The sequence below is a fragment of the Orbicella faveolata genome, unplaced genomic scaffold (genome assembly GCF_042242905.1).
Source record: "Orbicella faveolata isolate gen_17 unplaced genomic scaffold, um_ofav_v1 contig_48, whole genome shotgun sequence".
NCBI lineage: Eukaryota > Metazoa > Cnidaria > Anthozoa > Scleractinia > Merulinidae > Orbicella > Orbicella faveolata.
The window spans coordinates 172,010-184,773 of NW_028301578.1; the positions used below are offsets into that span (position 1 = coordinate 172,010).

The 12,764-nt window shown below is 40.3% G+C and overlaps 1 protein-coding gene and 3 pseudogenes across 2 annotated transcripts in view; 3 read left to right on the forward strand and 1 right to left on the reverse strand.

Annotated features, from left to right (window-relative positions):
• Positions 1-12,764, reverse strand: part of LOC110053282 (uncharacterized) — an 80,093-nt gene that overhangs the window by 36,683 nt on the left and 30,646 nt on the right. For both annotated transcript variants that reach the window (XM_020759493.2, XM_020759495.2), the window contains exon 5: positions 8,807-9,141. In XM_020759493.2, coding sequence (XP_020615152.2) covers positions 8,807-9,141 — 335 coding nt within the window. The remainder of the gene's footprint in view (positions 1-8,806; positions 9,142-12,764) is intronic.
• LOC149095793 (uncharacterized) lies at positions 4,315-6,100 on the forward strand (annotated as a pseudogene).
• LOC149095794 (uncharacterized) lies at positions 10,216-11,023 on the forward strand (annotated as a pseudogene).
• Positions 11,392-12,176, forward strand: LOC149095795 (uncharacterized; annotated as a pseudogene).

The following is a 12,764-nucleotide window of genomic DNA, read 5'->3' on the forward strand; positions in this document are numbered from 1 at the left end:
TTGCATACTTTGTGTAGCGCCTACAAAGTCTCCTAAGTTCTTGTGGTTTGTATAATGTGCATGAAAAGTCCCTAATTGAAGGACAATGTGAACCAAATTATCAGAGGCATATATCAACAATTTTAACTAAAAAACGTGTAAATTTTGTTTCTTTGTGGACAGGAATAAAGAAAGGCACTCATGACACCAGAGGCACAGGAACCAGCAGACATGTGTGCAACAATGCAGAAATTCCTTTAAACTGGAAGTCATTTCTGAGGCTGGATGACAACAAGAAGGAATTATTTCAGCATCTCGTAGCAAGCGTTCAATCCCTCCACATTGCCAATGTTGAAGTAATAAGCAAGGCTGATGTGGACGCAACCTGTTCCACCACAATGGTCAAGGCAGGCCTGGCACATTGTAACCATGAGGAGGCAGATACCTGTATCTTCATCCATGCAAAGCATGCCTCTGTGAATGGTATAGACCGTTTTCATAAATGGCTGCCAATTTTTGAGTTGCTAATTCAAAAGAATTTTTACTCCTAAACGAGTTTAGTGAGGCTAATTTAAATGCATATAAAAGAATTTTAAATTGGCAGCCATTTATGAAAAGGGTCTATGAAGAAAATCGTCATACAAACTTTGATACAGATGTGGTTATCTTGGCAATCGCATTTGCAAAGAAGTTGGAAGTAGAGGAGCTGTGGGTTGCCTTTGGCATTGGCAAGCATTTGCCCTACCTCCCAATCCACAAGATAGCCGGCTCTCTTACCACACAGAAATGTGAAGGGCTACCGTTCTTACATGCACTTACCGGATGCGACACAGTGTAATATTTCTCTGGAAAGGCTAAGACCACATTTCAAACATGGACGTCCTATCCTGAGGCAACTGAAGTTCTTCAAACTCTATCATCACCACAGACAAATGCTCTCTGAGGAGCAATTCTGAGTGCTGGAAGGCTTTGTTGTTATAATGCATAGCCATGTTTTCTGAAGACACCAGAAGCACAGAGAGTATTCTGCCAACACAAGCGGCCCTGGAATAACATGTCAAGTGAGCAGCATTTCAAGCCGGTCATGTCTGGAGGTACTAGATCCTATCCACAGGGGTCGTACCCTTTTTCAGAAACAAATTCCCAGGACTTTTCCAGGACTCAGATTGATTTTTCCAGGACTCTAAAATTCACATTAACCCTTTCACTCCCAAGATCTCAATGTTAATTCTCCTTACTGTCTGCCATACATTTCATATTTTTTACTTGAGTTTAACAGATTTCCAGAACTTTCCAGGACCAGCAGCCTTTTTCCAGGACTTTCCAGTCCAGGAAAATGCCACAACAAAACTCCAGGACTTTCCAGGTTTTCCAGGACCTGTACGAACCCTGTATCCAGGAACTTCCAAGTGCAGCAGACTGGGGATGGCATCTCTCTTCAGTTGGTTGGATACTAACCTGATCTACTCTCCCTGAACCATCAAAAGCATGCAACAAGCTCACCAAAATTGTGGTTGCAAGAGTGCATGTCAGGGACTCTGCAAATGCACCAAGGAAAACCTGCCTGCACTGCACTGTGCTCCTGCAAGGGCAATTGCTATCAAGAGTGAAAATGGTATAACACAGTACCTCAAAAATGCCACAGGACACTTACTTTCATGTCTTTTTTTGAATAAGTAACATTTTGAAAGTTCAAAACATTTAATTACATAGGACATTTTCTGAGATTATGGTATAAAAATGTTACCTCCAAAAAGCCGTAGGACACTATTGCTCAAATGGCTTTTTTGATGAATTGGGACCCTGTGGTTTATATAAAACATATGGAAACTTTTCATCAGCCAATAAAAAGTGAACAGGTTCCTTCGTAGATCCTTATCTTATATCATTATTTGCCTGAAGAGGATCAAGTAAATAAAATTTAGTACTTGTATCACCGATTTGAACAACTTTATGCTTATCTTCAGGACTAATTTGCCCAGTGCCCAGCCCTTATAGAAACCCCTGTTTATTGAGGGTCTTTTCATACTTAATACATTTCGAATTTTCCATGGACAAAGTAACATATCCATATAATAGACAGGTATTCAAATTAGGGCAAGTCGCACTTGAGCACAAAACTGTTTACTGTTGTCAAAAACCTGTCATTACAATGAAAAGCCAAGTGCCACTGGTTTGTTCACCTAAGGATAAAATGTTCACCGACCTACAAACTTCAAAGACGCTGTTGACTATACCTATGAAGCAAGCCAAACTGATACAAATCTTGTAAAACAAAAGAGAGGGTGTTTTTATTTGGAAGAGTAATTTTTCACTAGCTGAGTGAAATGAATTACAGTGTAAGTGAAAAATGCTTCTCTCACACGGCACTGGGGCCTGGGCAGGGGTTTCAAAATGTCTTGAAGTAGGCATGTGCCATGGGAAGAGTAGATGGATGTAACAAGTTAGAGGCCAGCAGGCTCCTCATCCTATGAGGTCTTGGGGCATGCCCTCTTTCCCCCAGAAAATTTTGAAATCTACAATATAGAAGCTAGGAAATGCTATTTTCAGCATTCAGACCTGTCAGTGGCATAATATCATTGATTTTCTTAGGTGGCATTAATTTAATGAAAACTAGTCAAGGAAACAATTATTTATATTAGCCACTGTGTTATCTTGCTTTACAGAGTAGCATGGAAGTTAAACAAATCCTTGAGACACATGTTTGTGTGAAACAGAAATGTAAAAAAAAATAATTTAAAGCGTTTCTAAATCTCACTTTTTCCAATTATAAGACTAAATTAAAGCTTGGTATTATCATCTTAAAGGAGTGAGAATCAAGCAATAAAATCATTACATGGGTTAAACCAGGGCTCAAAACAAATTAAATCTATTTTGACCAAGTGGTAAAAAAATAGTTGCCAAATGCACAGGGTACCCAAACACTATATCAGCAGTAAGAATAAATGTGCTGTTATTTACCTGTGTTCCTGTGTCCTTTTGAGTCGTTTAGAAGGGATTTAATTCCAAACATTATCACGTCTGCCACTTTGTAATTATGACGCTCCGATTATGTCCCAAGTTTCAATTATCATCGTTAACTATTAACTCTCACCGAGGGGGAGAGATTCTCAGGTTTCATAACGACCACGCTTTAAAAGACAAAAGAGACAAGGGATGAAATTTATCAAGAGCTTTCGTCTAGTCTGTGACTACAGTTGAGTGGACCAGCCTGCATGGTTCCTTACGTGGATATGTGCAAGCAAACATGAGATGATAGATGGTAACCTTTGACTTCAATTTCCCTCGGCAATTTTCACGCCAAGCACAAATCTTTCATCAACAATACCCGGCAATTTCAACGTTGTTTACTGGTGAGCCAACTGATATTCTGTATTTTTTCTATTTTCATTTTTTTAAGCTTGGTATTTTACTGGTTAAAAAACAAACTTTTGAAGACAACATAAATTATATATTTTAGCTAGAGAATACCTATGTTTTCCCATCTCCAGGCTGTGGTTCAGTGAAGATGTTTCTAGTTAGTCATCAAAACTTGGTTTATTCAAAATTTGAATTTTGGTTCAACGCAGTTTTTAATACTAGGAACGGACGCCATTTATTTATCTCCCAAGACTGACCAGAAAGTCTGCGTGTCGTGTTCTGTTTTATGTTTGTGATGCACACGACTGTCAAACATTAACAAAAGAGTCTGTCAAGAGAACAATAGCACTGCTTTGACCAAGTACATGCTAACAAATTTTATAAGCACTTCCGGTCCAGTCAAGTGTATTCACAGATCAGACGAAAAGCCGTGTCTAAATACAACTCAAAAATGAGATGAAAAAAAGACGCCCAAGCAAACAAATCCAACTTCACCTGAATATTAACTGCTTTATCAATCAAGATGTGAAATTCTGACCAATTTTGTTCTGTAACAAGAGAATTAGGTACCAAAATAAAACTGGCCTCATTTTAGTTTCATCCCTTGTCTCTTTTCTCCTTCTCTCTCCCCCCCCCCCCCCCCCCAATGAGAGTTAATAGTTAACAACGTTAAACGAAACTTGAGATGTAACCGGAGTGTCTTAATTACAAAGTGGCAGGCGAGATAATATTTGGAAACATAAACTGCCTTCACTTCATTCAAATCCCTTCTAAACAACTCAGAAAGACACAGGAACCCAGGTACCATAACAGCACATTTATTTTTACTGCTGATATAATGTTTGGGTCCCTGTGCCAAATGCGAATTTTTAGTCATCAGAACGTAAAAAAACAAATAGAAGAGACGCCATCTGCAGGCATAAATGACATACTCAATGGTCAAGGGTTTGCAATGCATCATAGGGCGATTTTCCGATGTGTGAGAGTTGTTTTAGCAATGCAAAAGGATTGGATGCTTTACAGCTTTCTTTTTAACAAGCTCACTTCCTACTGCAAAAACAATAATGGCTGCAAAATGGAGAGTGCCGTCTTAAAGATTTATCACTAAGACAAAATGCTGGGCTTGTTTGTCCAAGGCAGAGTAACCTGCTGTGAAAGAGAGGCGAGGTTAGATTTTTTCATTTTTTTTGGTTTTCAGTTTACGCTTCTCCCATTTGGTTTGTCCGTGGGTTCTTATCTCTTTGCTGAGATTCAAGGAACACTTGTCAAGCACTGGAGGAGTAAAGACTTCCAAATATTTATATACTTGGATGATGGGGCAGGTGCAGATCAGGTAAGGAATAAGGCTATGACGATGTCTACAGTGGTCTGTAAAGATATTGCTTCAAGTGGTTTCATTGCCAATGAGGAGAAAAGCCAGTGGGTCCCCTCACAATTTGAAGAACTTTTGGGTTTTATAGTGGGTTTACAAAATGGAAATCCTCAGGCTCTGGCAAGAAGGGCGGAAGCCCTTAAGCAGCTGATAGACAAAATCATAGACAGACACTTTATAGTTTCAGCTAGATGCCTTTCTCCTTTGTCAGGATCTCTACTTTCTATGGGACTTGCCCTTTGTCCAGTAGTTCATCTTTGGACACGAGGCATCTACAGAGATATCTGCCAGGCTAATTACTGGGATAAGCCATTTTTAGTGTCACAGGACAGTATGTTGGAGGTGCTGTTCTGGAGGGACAATTTTGACTTCAGTGGGTGTCCAATCTGGTCTCCTAGCCTTGTCTTATTCGGACGATAATGGAGAAGGCTAGGGAGGATTTGCAGTGCAGTTTTCTGATACAGTGGCCTGGGGTTGCTGGTCTTCTACTGATTGTTTGAAAAGCTCTACATTGCAGGAAGTGAAGGCCATTAGCTTGGTACTGGAGTCTTATTCTGAAGAAGTGAGAGGGAAGGAGGTACTTCACTGAACTGACAATAGGAGTGCAGAAGTTGTTTTATCAATTGGAAGCTGCAAAGAGGAGTTACATCAGGAAGCAGTGGCAGTTTACAAACTGTGTAGAGAGTTAAATATGCATTTGTCAGTGGAGTGGGTGAGCAGGGACTATAATGTGGAAGCAGACCAGTTGTCAAATATTAATTACCCTAATGATTACATGCTAGATTGTACCTGTGTTATGAAGAGCAGACGTAAATATTTATTTCTGGAAACTTCTAGAATGTCTAGTCACGCAATGTTTGTGCCAGAACCTTCTATTGTCACGCTATGGAACATTTTAGAACATTCTACCAAATGATGTAATGATAATGTAATGTTACATAAATAGAAGCTCCAAGAATGTTCTAGAATATTTGATAAATGTATATAAAGAATCATCTAGGTAGTATAGATTGTCTCGTTAGTTCTCGGCAGAGACCGAGAGAAGAAGCTACAGCCCAGTTAGTTCTCGGCAAAGAACGAGTGGAAAAGCCATAGAGTGATATTGCAATTGTGAAAGCTATTGAGGAACTTTGTTTAAGGTCAAGTGGACTGTAAGGAGACACCGAGATTTGTTTTGAGTTTGTGTCAGTGGTGACTCAAGTTTAGCAGTAGGCTTAACTTAGTTTAGTAGTAGATTGTATTGTTTAGAAATCACTCCTTTGTAGCTAAGATTATATTACATATTGTTAACTAAATAAGTTGGGTTTGTAGAAGAGTTTTGTAGTTTCTTTCTGGTGGTCAAGCAAGACCCTAACACCTGCATTAGATATGTTGACCAATTGTGGTGTCTTCACAAAGTGGATCATTTTGCAAGCTTGCAGACCAGACTAGAAAGGTTCTGCACTAGATACTGCAATTACCCAAGATATCAAGCAGTTGACACATTTACAGTGTCTTGGTTGAAAGAAAACATCTGAAGTTTTCCTCCCCCACACCTTATTCCAGGTGATCTGAAACACATGTCAGCTGGAGGTGAAATTGATACCTTACTTCTCCCCCAGTGGCCCTCAGCTGTGTGGTGGTCATTCCTTGTCAACACAGATGGATCTTGGAAAACCTTCATTAGGGGCTCAATGACATTCCAACCTTACCAAGGGATTTTTGTGGGAGGATCTGCAGTGAACAATGTATTCTCATCAAACATTCCATCATTTCCTATTCTAGCCCTTCGTATTTGTTTTCCTGAGTGGCCCAAGCGAGGATAATCTCTGGTTCAAATCACTAGGCAGTGATCCTTGCATCATTGTTGGGATTTTGGACTATGTTAGTATCAGGTATCATTGCGTGTGGCTGTCAAGAATTATGCTAAGTGTTGTCATAGTGTACTGAGATTATGATGAGGTGTTGTCTGCACTGTTTTAGCATTGTTTTGGTTTGGTCTTGCTGTCTTGGCATTTTTACTACCCAGCCATGCTGGTCAAAGGGGTTACTCATCCTTGATCACCACTGCCGTGTTGGCTATATGGTGATGGCAGTTGAATGTTTCATGCTGCCATGACATTTTACTACCCCCAGCCGTGTTGGCCAAAGGGGTTATTCAGGCCATGTGACCACTAGTGCCATGTTGGCTATATGGTGGCATAAAATAAATTGCTTTATGCGGTCATAGCATTTTATTACCTCTAGGAGTATTGGGTGAAGGGGTTACTCATGCTACTGAAAGAATGGTATTCTACACAAGAGTACATGTTGCTGTGTTGGTTATGTGGTAGCAGAGGAATTTTGGGATGGATGGAGCTACACCTGCATTATGTTGCACCTGTTGTTTGATGGTAGTGTTATTGTTGATGAAATAGTATAGATGCAAGTGTTGGAATTTCTTGTTTATTATCTGCGTAATTCAATTGCAGTGCGACTGTCCAGAAGGAAGTGAACCTGTCTGTCTGGTTAAGCAAGGAGGTTGTCAACCATCCTCAACTGAAGCAGTTGGCGAAGTCTCTGCCAGGTATCTTAGTCCAAGATAGAGCATTAAAGACAGTACGTTGTTATTTCCAGGCCTATCATACGTGGAAAAAACAGGCTATTCAGTGTAATGCCACTACCCTACCAGCTGATCCTCCTGTCTTTGCCCTGTATTTGGTGCATCTTATCCAGCAAGGGAGTTCACTTTCAGTGTTCAAATCTGCCATCTAAGGAGCTAGGTGGGTTCATAAGAAAAGAGGTTACCCAGATGTGCGCCATCACCCATTAGTCCAACAGGTAGCAGAAGTTGGCAGGAAAATCGTAGTCAAACCACTGAATACACAGAGGACGAATAACCAGTTCTGTAATGGTTCTTGGGTTTTCATAGCACACAGCGACATATCTCCATGCCCTGTTACAGTGATCGAGAAGTACATAAAGATGGGTAGGCATGACAGCAATTCAAGGTTTTTTTTGTCAAATTGAGAAGACCAAGAAGAGCATGGAACTCAGAAAGGAGCCCATGTCTTATAGTCAGGCTAGTGAACTAACGAAGCAGGAGCTGCAGAAAGAAAGGCTGGATCTGGGCTTTTACGATATCCATAGTCTTAGAGAGGGAGAAGCATCAGCAGCAGCAGCCCTGGGTACATCTGATAGGCTGTTCCAACAGCAGGGAGGATGGCATAGTGAGAAGTCCAAAAATAAATACATCCAGGAGCCCCTTGAGTCACTGTTAAAAGTTACTAAGACTATTGAAGGCTGAGAACTGTATGGATTGTTAGGTCATATTCTCCAAAAGTGCTAGCATTTAGGTTCTAGACAAACTTTGATCAAGTGTTGTATCTGGACTGCCTTATGATAATATATTGTATTATATTATAATACAGTGTTGTATCTGGACTGCCTTATGATAATTATAGTATGCATTTTCCATGCAGTTTTAGAGTTTTGACAGTGGAGTATCGTCTCCATCTTGTTCAGACTGCATCATCAGTGACATTGGACAATATTTTATTGTTTTTTTCCCTTTCTGTTCAAGTTTTTTTTTGCCACTCTATGCTTTAATGTTGCGGTGGTTAGCTTGACATAGCCAGAAATGGCCACTACACGTTACTAGAGCATTCAAAACACTGTACACTATAAGAAGCTTTCAGGAGTTCACAGTTTGCACCAGCTTAGGGAATTACTGGTTGTTATTTATTCTTCATCACAGACAAAATATCAGAAATCCTTGTGTTGGAAGTTGGTTGTTGGCTAAGTTCAGGAATGATAAATTGAAGCCGTTAAAATTTAGATGTGAGAAAAATTTTATGCATATGAAGCTTTGAACTGAAATGGAAATGACACTTTTCCATACAATTCTTCCGATGAGATTGAGACTGAGATTCTGTTTATTGTTAATTCTACTCTCTCAAGTGGTCTAGAATCAAAAGGAAAATAAGACAAGTGCACACTATCCACTTAATGAGGTTTATGGTACACTGTCGACATCTTAAACCAATATTTTCAAGTAAATATGTAGTAAACAATATTGTTAAATAATTGCTGTCAGCTACGTTACAAACAATAATTATGAAAAAAGTAATCACTTACAGTATGCCAAGTTACATCACTGTAGTATTTCTTGAGTGCTACCCAGTCATACACACGACGTTCTGTATTGTTCCTTATGAATCCTTCTATCATAAGAGGTGGGCGTAAAAATTCTGTGCAGCCTCTAACAGAAAATGCACTTAAGAGATGAAGACTTTTGAGTTCTAACTCAATGATTGGTGGACCAACATCATTAGAGCAAGGAACTGTCCATCCTTTGGTAAGATCATTTTGACCTGCGTAAATATACTCCTTGTCAAATAAATAGTGTTGGTTGACTTGCACATATCGAGGAGAGAACTGGCCATGGATTAAGCCAACTGGATTTCTTGTATCTGTGACCAGAATACATAAGATTTGTTATCATATCAGCAACAAAATAGCTTGCATACAGACATCTACCTTCAGACAACCACACACTTTATTACCAAAACAGAAACATTCTTAGCTACAAAAAAAAGATACTTGAAACAGAAAATTAGGTGAATTCACTCAGAATAACTTGAAAGCTAACTGATAATCAAGCTGAGTGAGATGAAATAGTACTTAACTGGGCAAAGAAATTGGTTGGCAGTAAAACTTAAAAGGGGGGGAACAGTAAGGAGACAAAATCGAATGGAATGCAGCATCTGAAGTGGTGAAAATAGTGCGGTTCAGCATGTCCAAAAATCGCTCCCCTAGGACTTTCCTGCCGAAATTAATTTTTCGTTATTTTTCACTAATTTTGGATTGATTTATAAGAATCCCACGGTGTTCAACTTTTCCAACCCCATCTTTCCATGTGTCTGGCTACTTAAAGCTTTAATTTATGCCACTTTATGCCAGCTAAATGCTAAAAATAAGTTTTGCAAATATCTTTGCTCTAGATACATGGACCAAACTTTATACGAAGCTTGCTCTTGATAATGCACATTGTATGACTTAAATTGGCTACCATGGCAACCAGCGATGACATCAGGATTAACTACCTATTACTGGTGGTGGCCATCTTGGATCCGCCATCTTGGATTTTTGAACTCTCATTTTTCTAAAGCAAAACAGTGCATTTTTAATAAACTTTCACCAATGAATGATTACATGTGCTGCTAAAGCTGACAAGTTTCTTTTTAGGGCTCAAAACTGAGAAAACACGTCTAGAGTGTGGAGTTTTATGGCTTTTTTTCACTTAGGCCTGGTTTAGATGTCGAATTTCACATGTGCCGAATCAAATACCAATTTGAGTCGCTTCAAATCAAAAAATGCAGCATTTGATTCAGATGTCGCATTTCACATGTACCAAATCAAAATCGTGAGTGCAGGAAACAGACTGATGGGTATAATAAAGTTAAGTTTTTTCCTCTCGATGGCAAGTTTGTAATGGAGGTTATATGGGCAAGGCTAATGCAGAGAATGGTGAACATCTGGATAAAATGAAACACTTCATTTGAATCTTCCTATCCTTCAGAGAGGCCCTACATGAGTGCAGTCCACTGATGGTTAATGTCTATGATGACATCCAGCCTGGTACTCTGAGAAGATCAAACCACAAGAGCATGAAGATCAAGGACTTGGAGGTCTTGCATGATTTATGTTAGAGTACCTCAAGCAAGTGGGCAACCTGTAACAGCTCATCCATGCTTGCCGCTCTGGGAACTGGGAAGGCTACCTGGCAGCGTTGGAATGCATCATAAAGCACTTCTTCGCGCACAATTTCCTTAACTACACTTGGGTAATGCCAGTTCACGCCGTGGAGATGAACGCACTCGAGCATGAGGACCCTATGACATGGGAGGCATTGAAGTCTGGGGATTTTGTTGTAGCAAAGTCAGAGTTCCCAATCATAAGGTTGTTCACAGATCAGACACTAGAGCAGGAGATCCACAGGGGTGTGGGTGGATTAAGTCAAGACAAAGTCGCCCTAAACCACCTTCTTATTATGTCACTGTATCTTACCCACATGGTAAAGTGTATCTCAACAGCTTTCCTAAAGTATCCAAGATTCCTGAGTGGAACAAGCACTACCAGCTCTCTGGAGATGTTACTGTAAGAACACAAGAAAATGGCATGAAACTCCACCAGTCGATAAAACTGCACTGCGAAGGCAACCCATTTACAGTTGAGTCTCCCTTGAAGAGTGTGGTGTCATCAGCTCTTGTGCCAAAAAAAGCAGAGGAAGATATCCCAGGTGACACAGAGAAAGGCCAAAAGCGGTTTGAAGAATTTGTTGAAGACAGATTGTTGCCATCTTCTAAGCACTCCTTGTGGGATGCCATGAAAAAGCTGAAACTGAAGACGTTCTCAAACTGGATGGAGAAAACTAAAGTTCATGTAGGGAACAAAGTCATCAAACTGCCCAAAGAATGGTAGTTACTCAGGTTTCTCATAATCCAAGAAAGTAGGCCAGAGCTTGTGCCAAGACTCCAGGAAACCATTAATGACAGTGGTGCTGCGTTAATGCATTCCTTATGCACAGTCAATGGATCTCTTTATATTTCAACTGACAAAGCCAGCCTGATATGTTTGATAGAGGAGGCCAACCCACAGCCACAACTAGAAACACCATCAGCAACAGGAAATCTACATCAAATACTTGTTATTAATACTATATGGCTGTCATTCAAGGTAACTATAACAACAACAACAACAACAACAACAATAATATTTTGTATAAAATTTTGTGTTTATGATTTGCATACAGGTCGGAAAGAAACAAGCACACTCCTGAAGATTTCTGACCTCCAAGAATCATTTATCAAGCATATTGAGCGAATGGTGTCTGGTTTTGATGAAGGCCGAATAGTGTTTGATCGCTACTTGGAAGAACAAGCCCCCTGAAGAACAAGACATACCGAAAAAGATCCACAACATCTGTCGAGTTCCAGATACATCTGGAAATGAGGATAGCTCACCATGTCCATCAAGGACCTTCTGTCATTGTCGAAGTCCAAAAGCATGCTGCTCACTTTGTTCGCCAATGGATTATTAGCACACTTCTCCAGCAACACAGTCATCGAGCTGGTCGTGGTTTATGATGACAAAATCAAATGTCTCGACTGTGAAGAAGAACACACCCACAAAGAAGCAGACATGCTGATCCCTAACCAGGCATTGCATTCACTAGATGAGCATTTGTTGCAACAGATTTGGGTATCCTTGCTGAACACTGATGTACTAGTCCAGCTGCTCGACTTGGTTTTCAGAGGACATCATGGAAACCTGAATAACCTGAAATTTTTGACAGGCAAGGGCGCAAACTACAGAGAGATTGATGTTATTCAGCGAGTGCAAGCGACTGGAATACACAAGTGTCAAAGTCTGATTGGATTGTACCACATCTCCAGAGCCGACTAGGAAGGGAAGTTTGTTCGTATCATGAAGAAGACCTGGGTGAAAGCTTACATGGCACTCAGTGACGACTATCCCGCGATCGACTGTTTCAGAGAGCTTGGTGAGGGTCTTATCCAAAACCATATAGCCAACAGAGAACTGCCAACTCAAGTTGATTAAAGAACTAGAAAAATTTGTCTGCCAAGTGTACTGCAAAGCAGGTCCTACTACCCTTCCTGAACTTCAGTAGGAGCACTTTCGATCCAGGAACTTGGAAAGTGAGATGCTGCCTCCAACACATGTTTCCTAACTCCCACACATCACGCACGCAAACTTCATGGCCATGCACAACAAATGCTATACCGTCAGCTACCCAGATCTTCCTCCCATTAAAGAGAATGGCTGGAGCAAACACCAAGGAGCATACGTTCCCATTATGTGCCTGTCTCTCCCTGCACCCCAAGCTGTTATTGAGCTTACCAAATGTGGCTGCAAGTCAGACTGCAAGCGACGCTGTAGCTGCTCTAAATGACACTGCAAATGCTTTGGAAAAAACTGTACCAATCCATTCACAGATGACACCCGAGGAGGAGGATTAAACTCTTAGTGCATAAGAACTTTAGTCACATTTTATGCAAGAACACTTTTAACA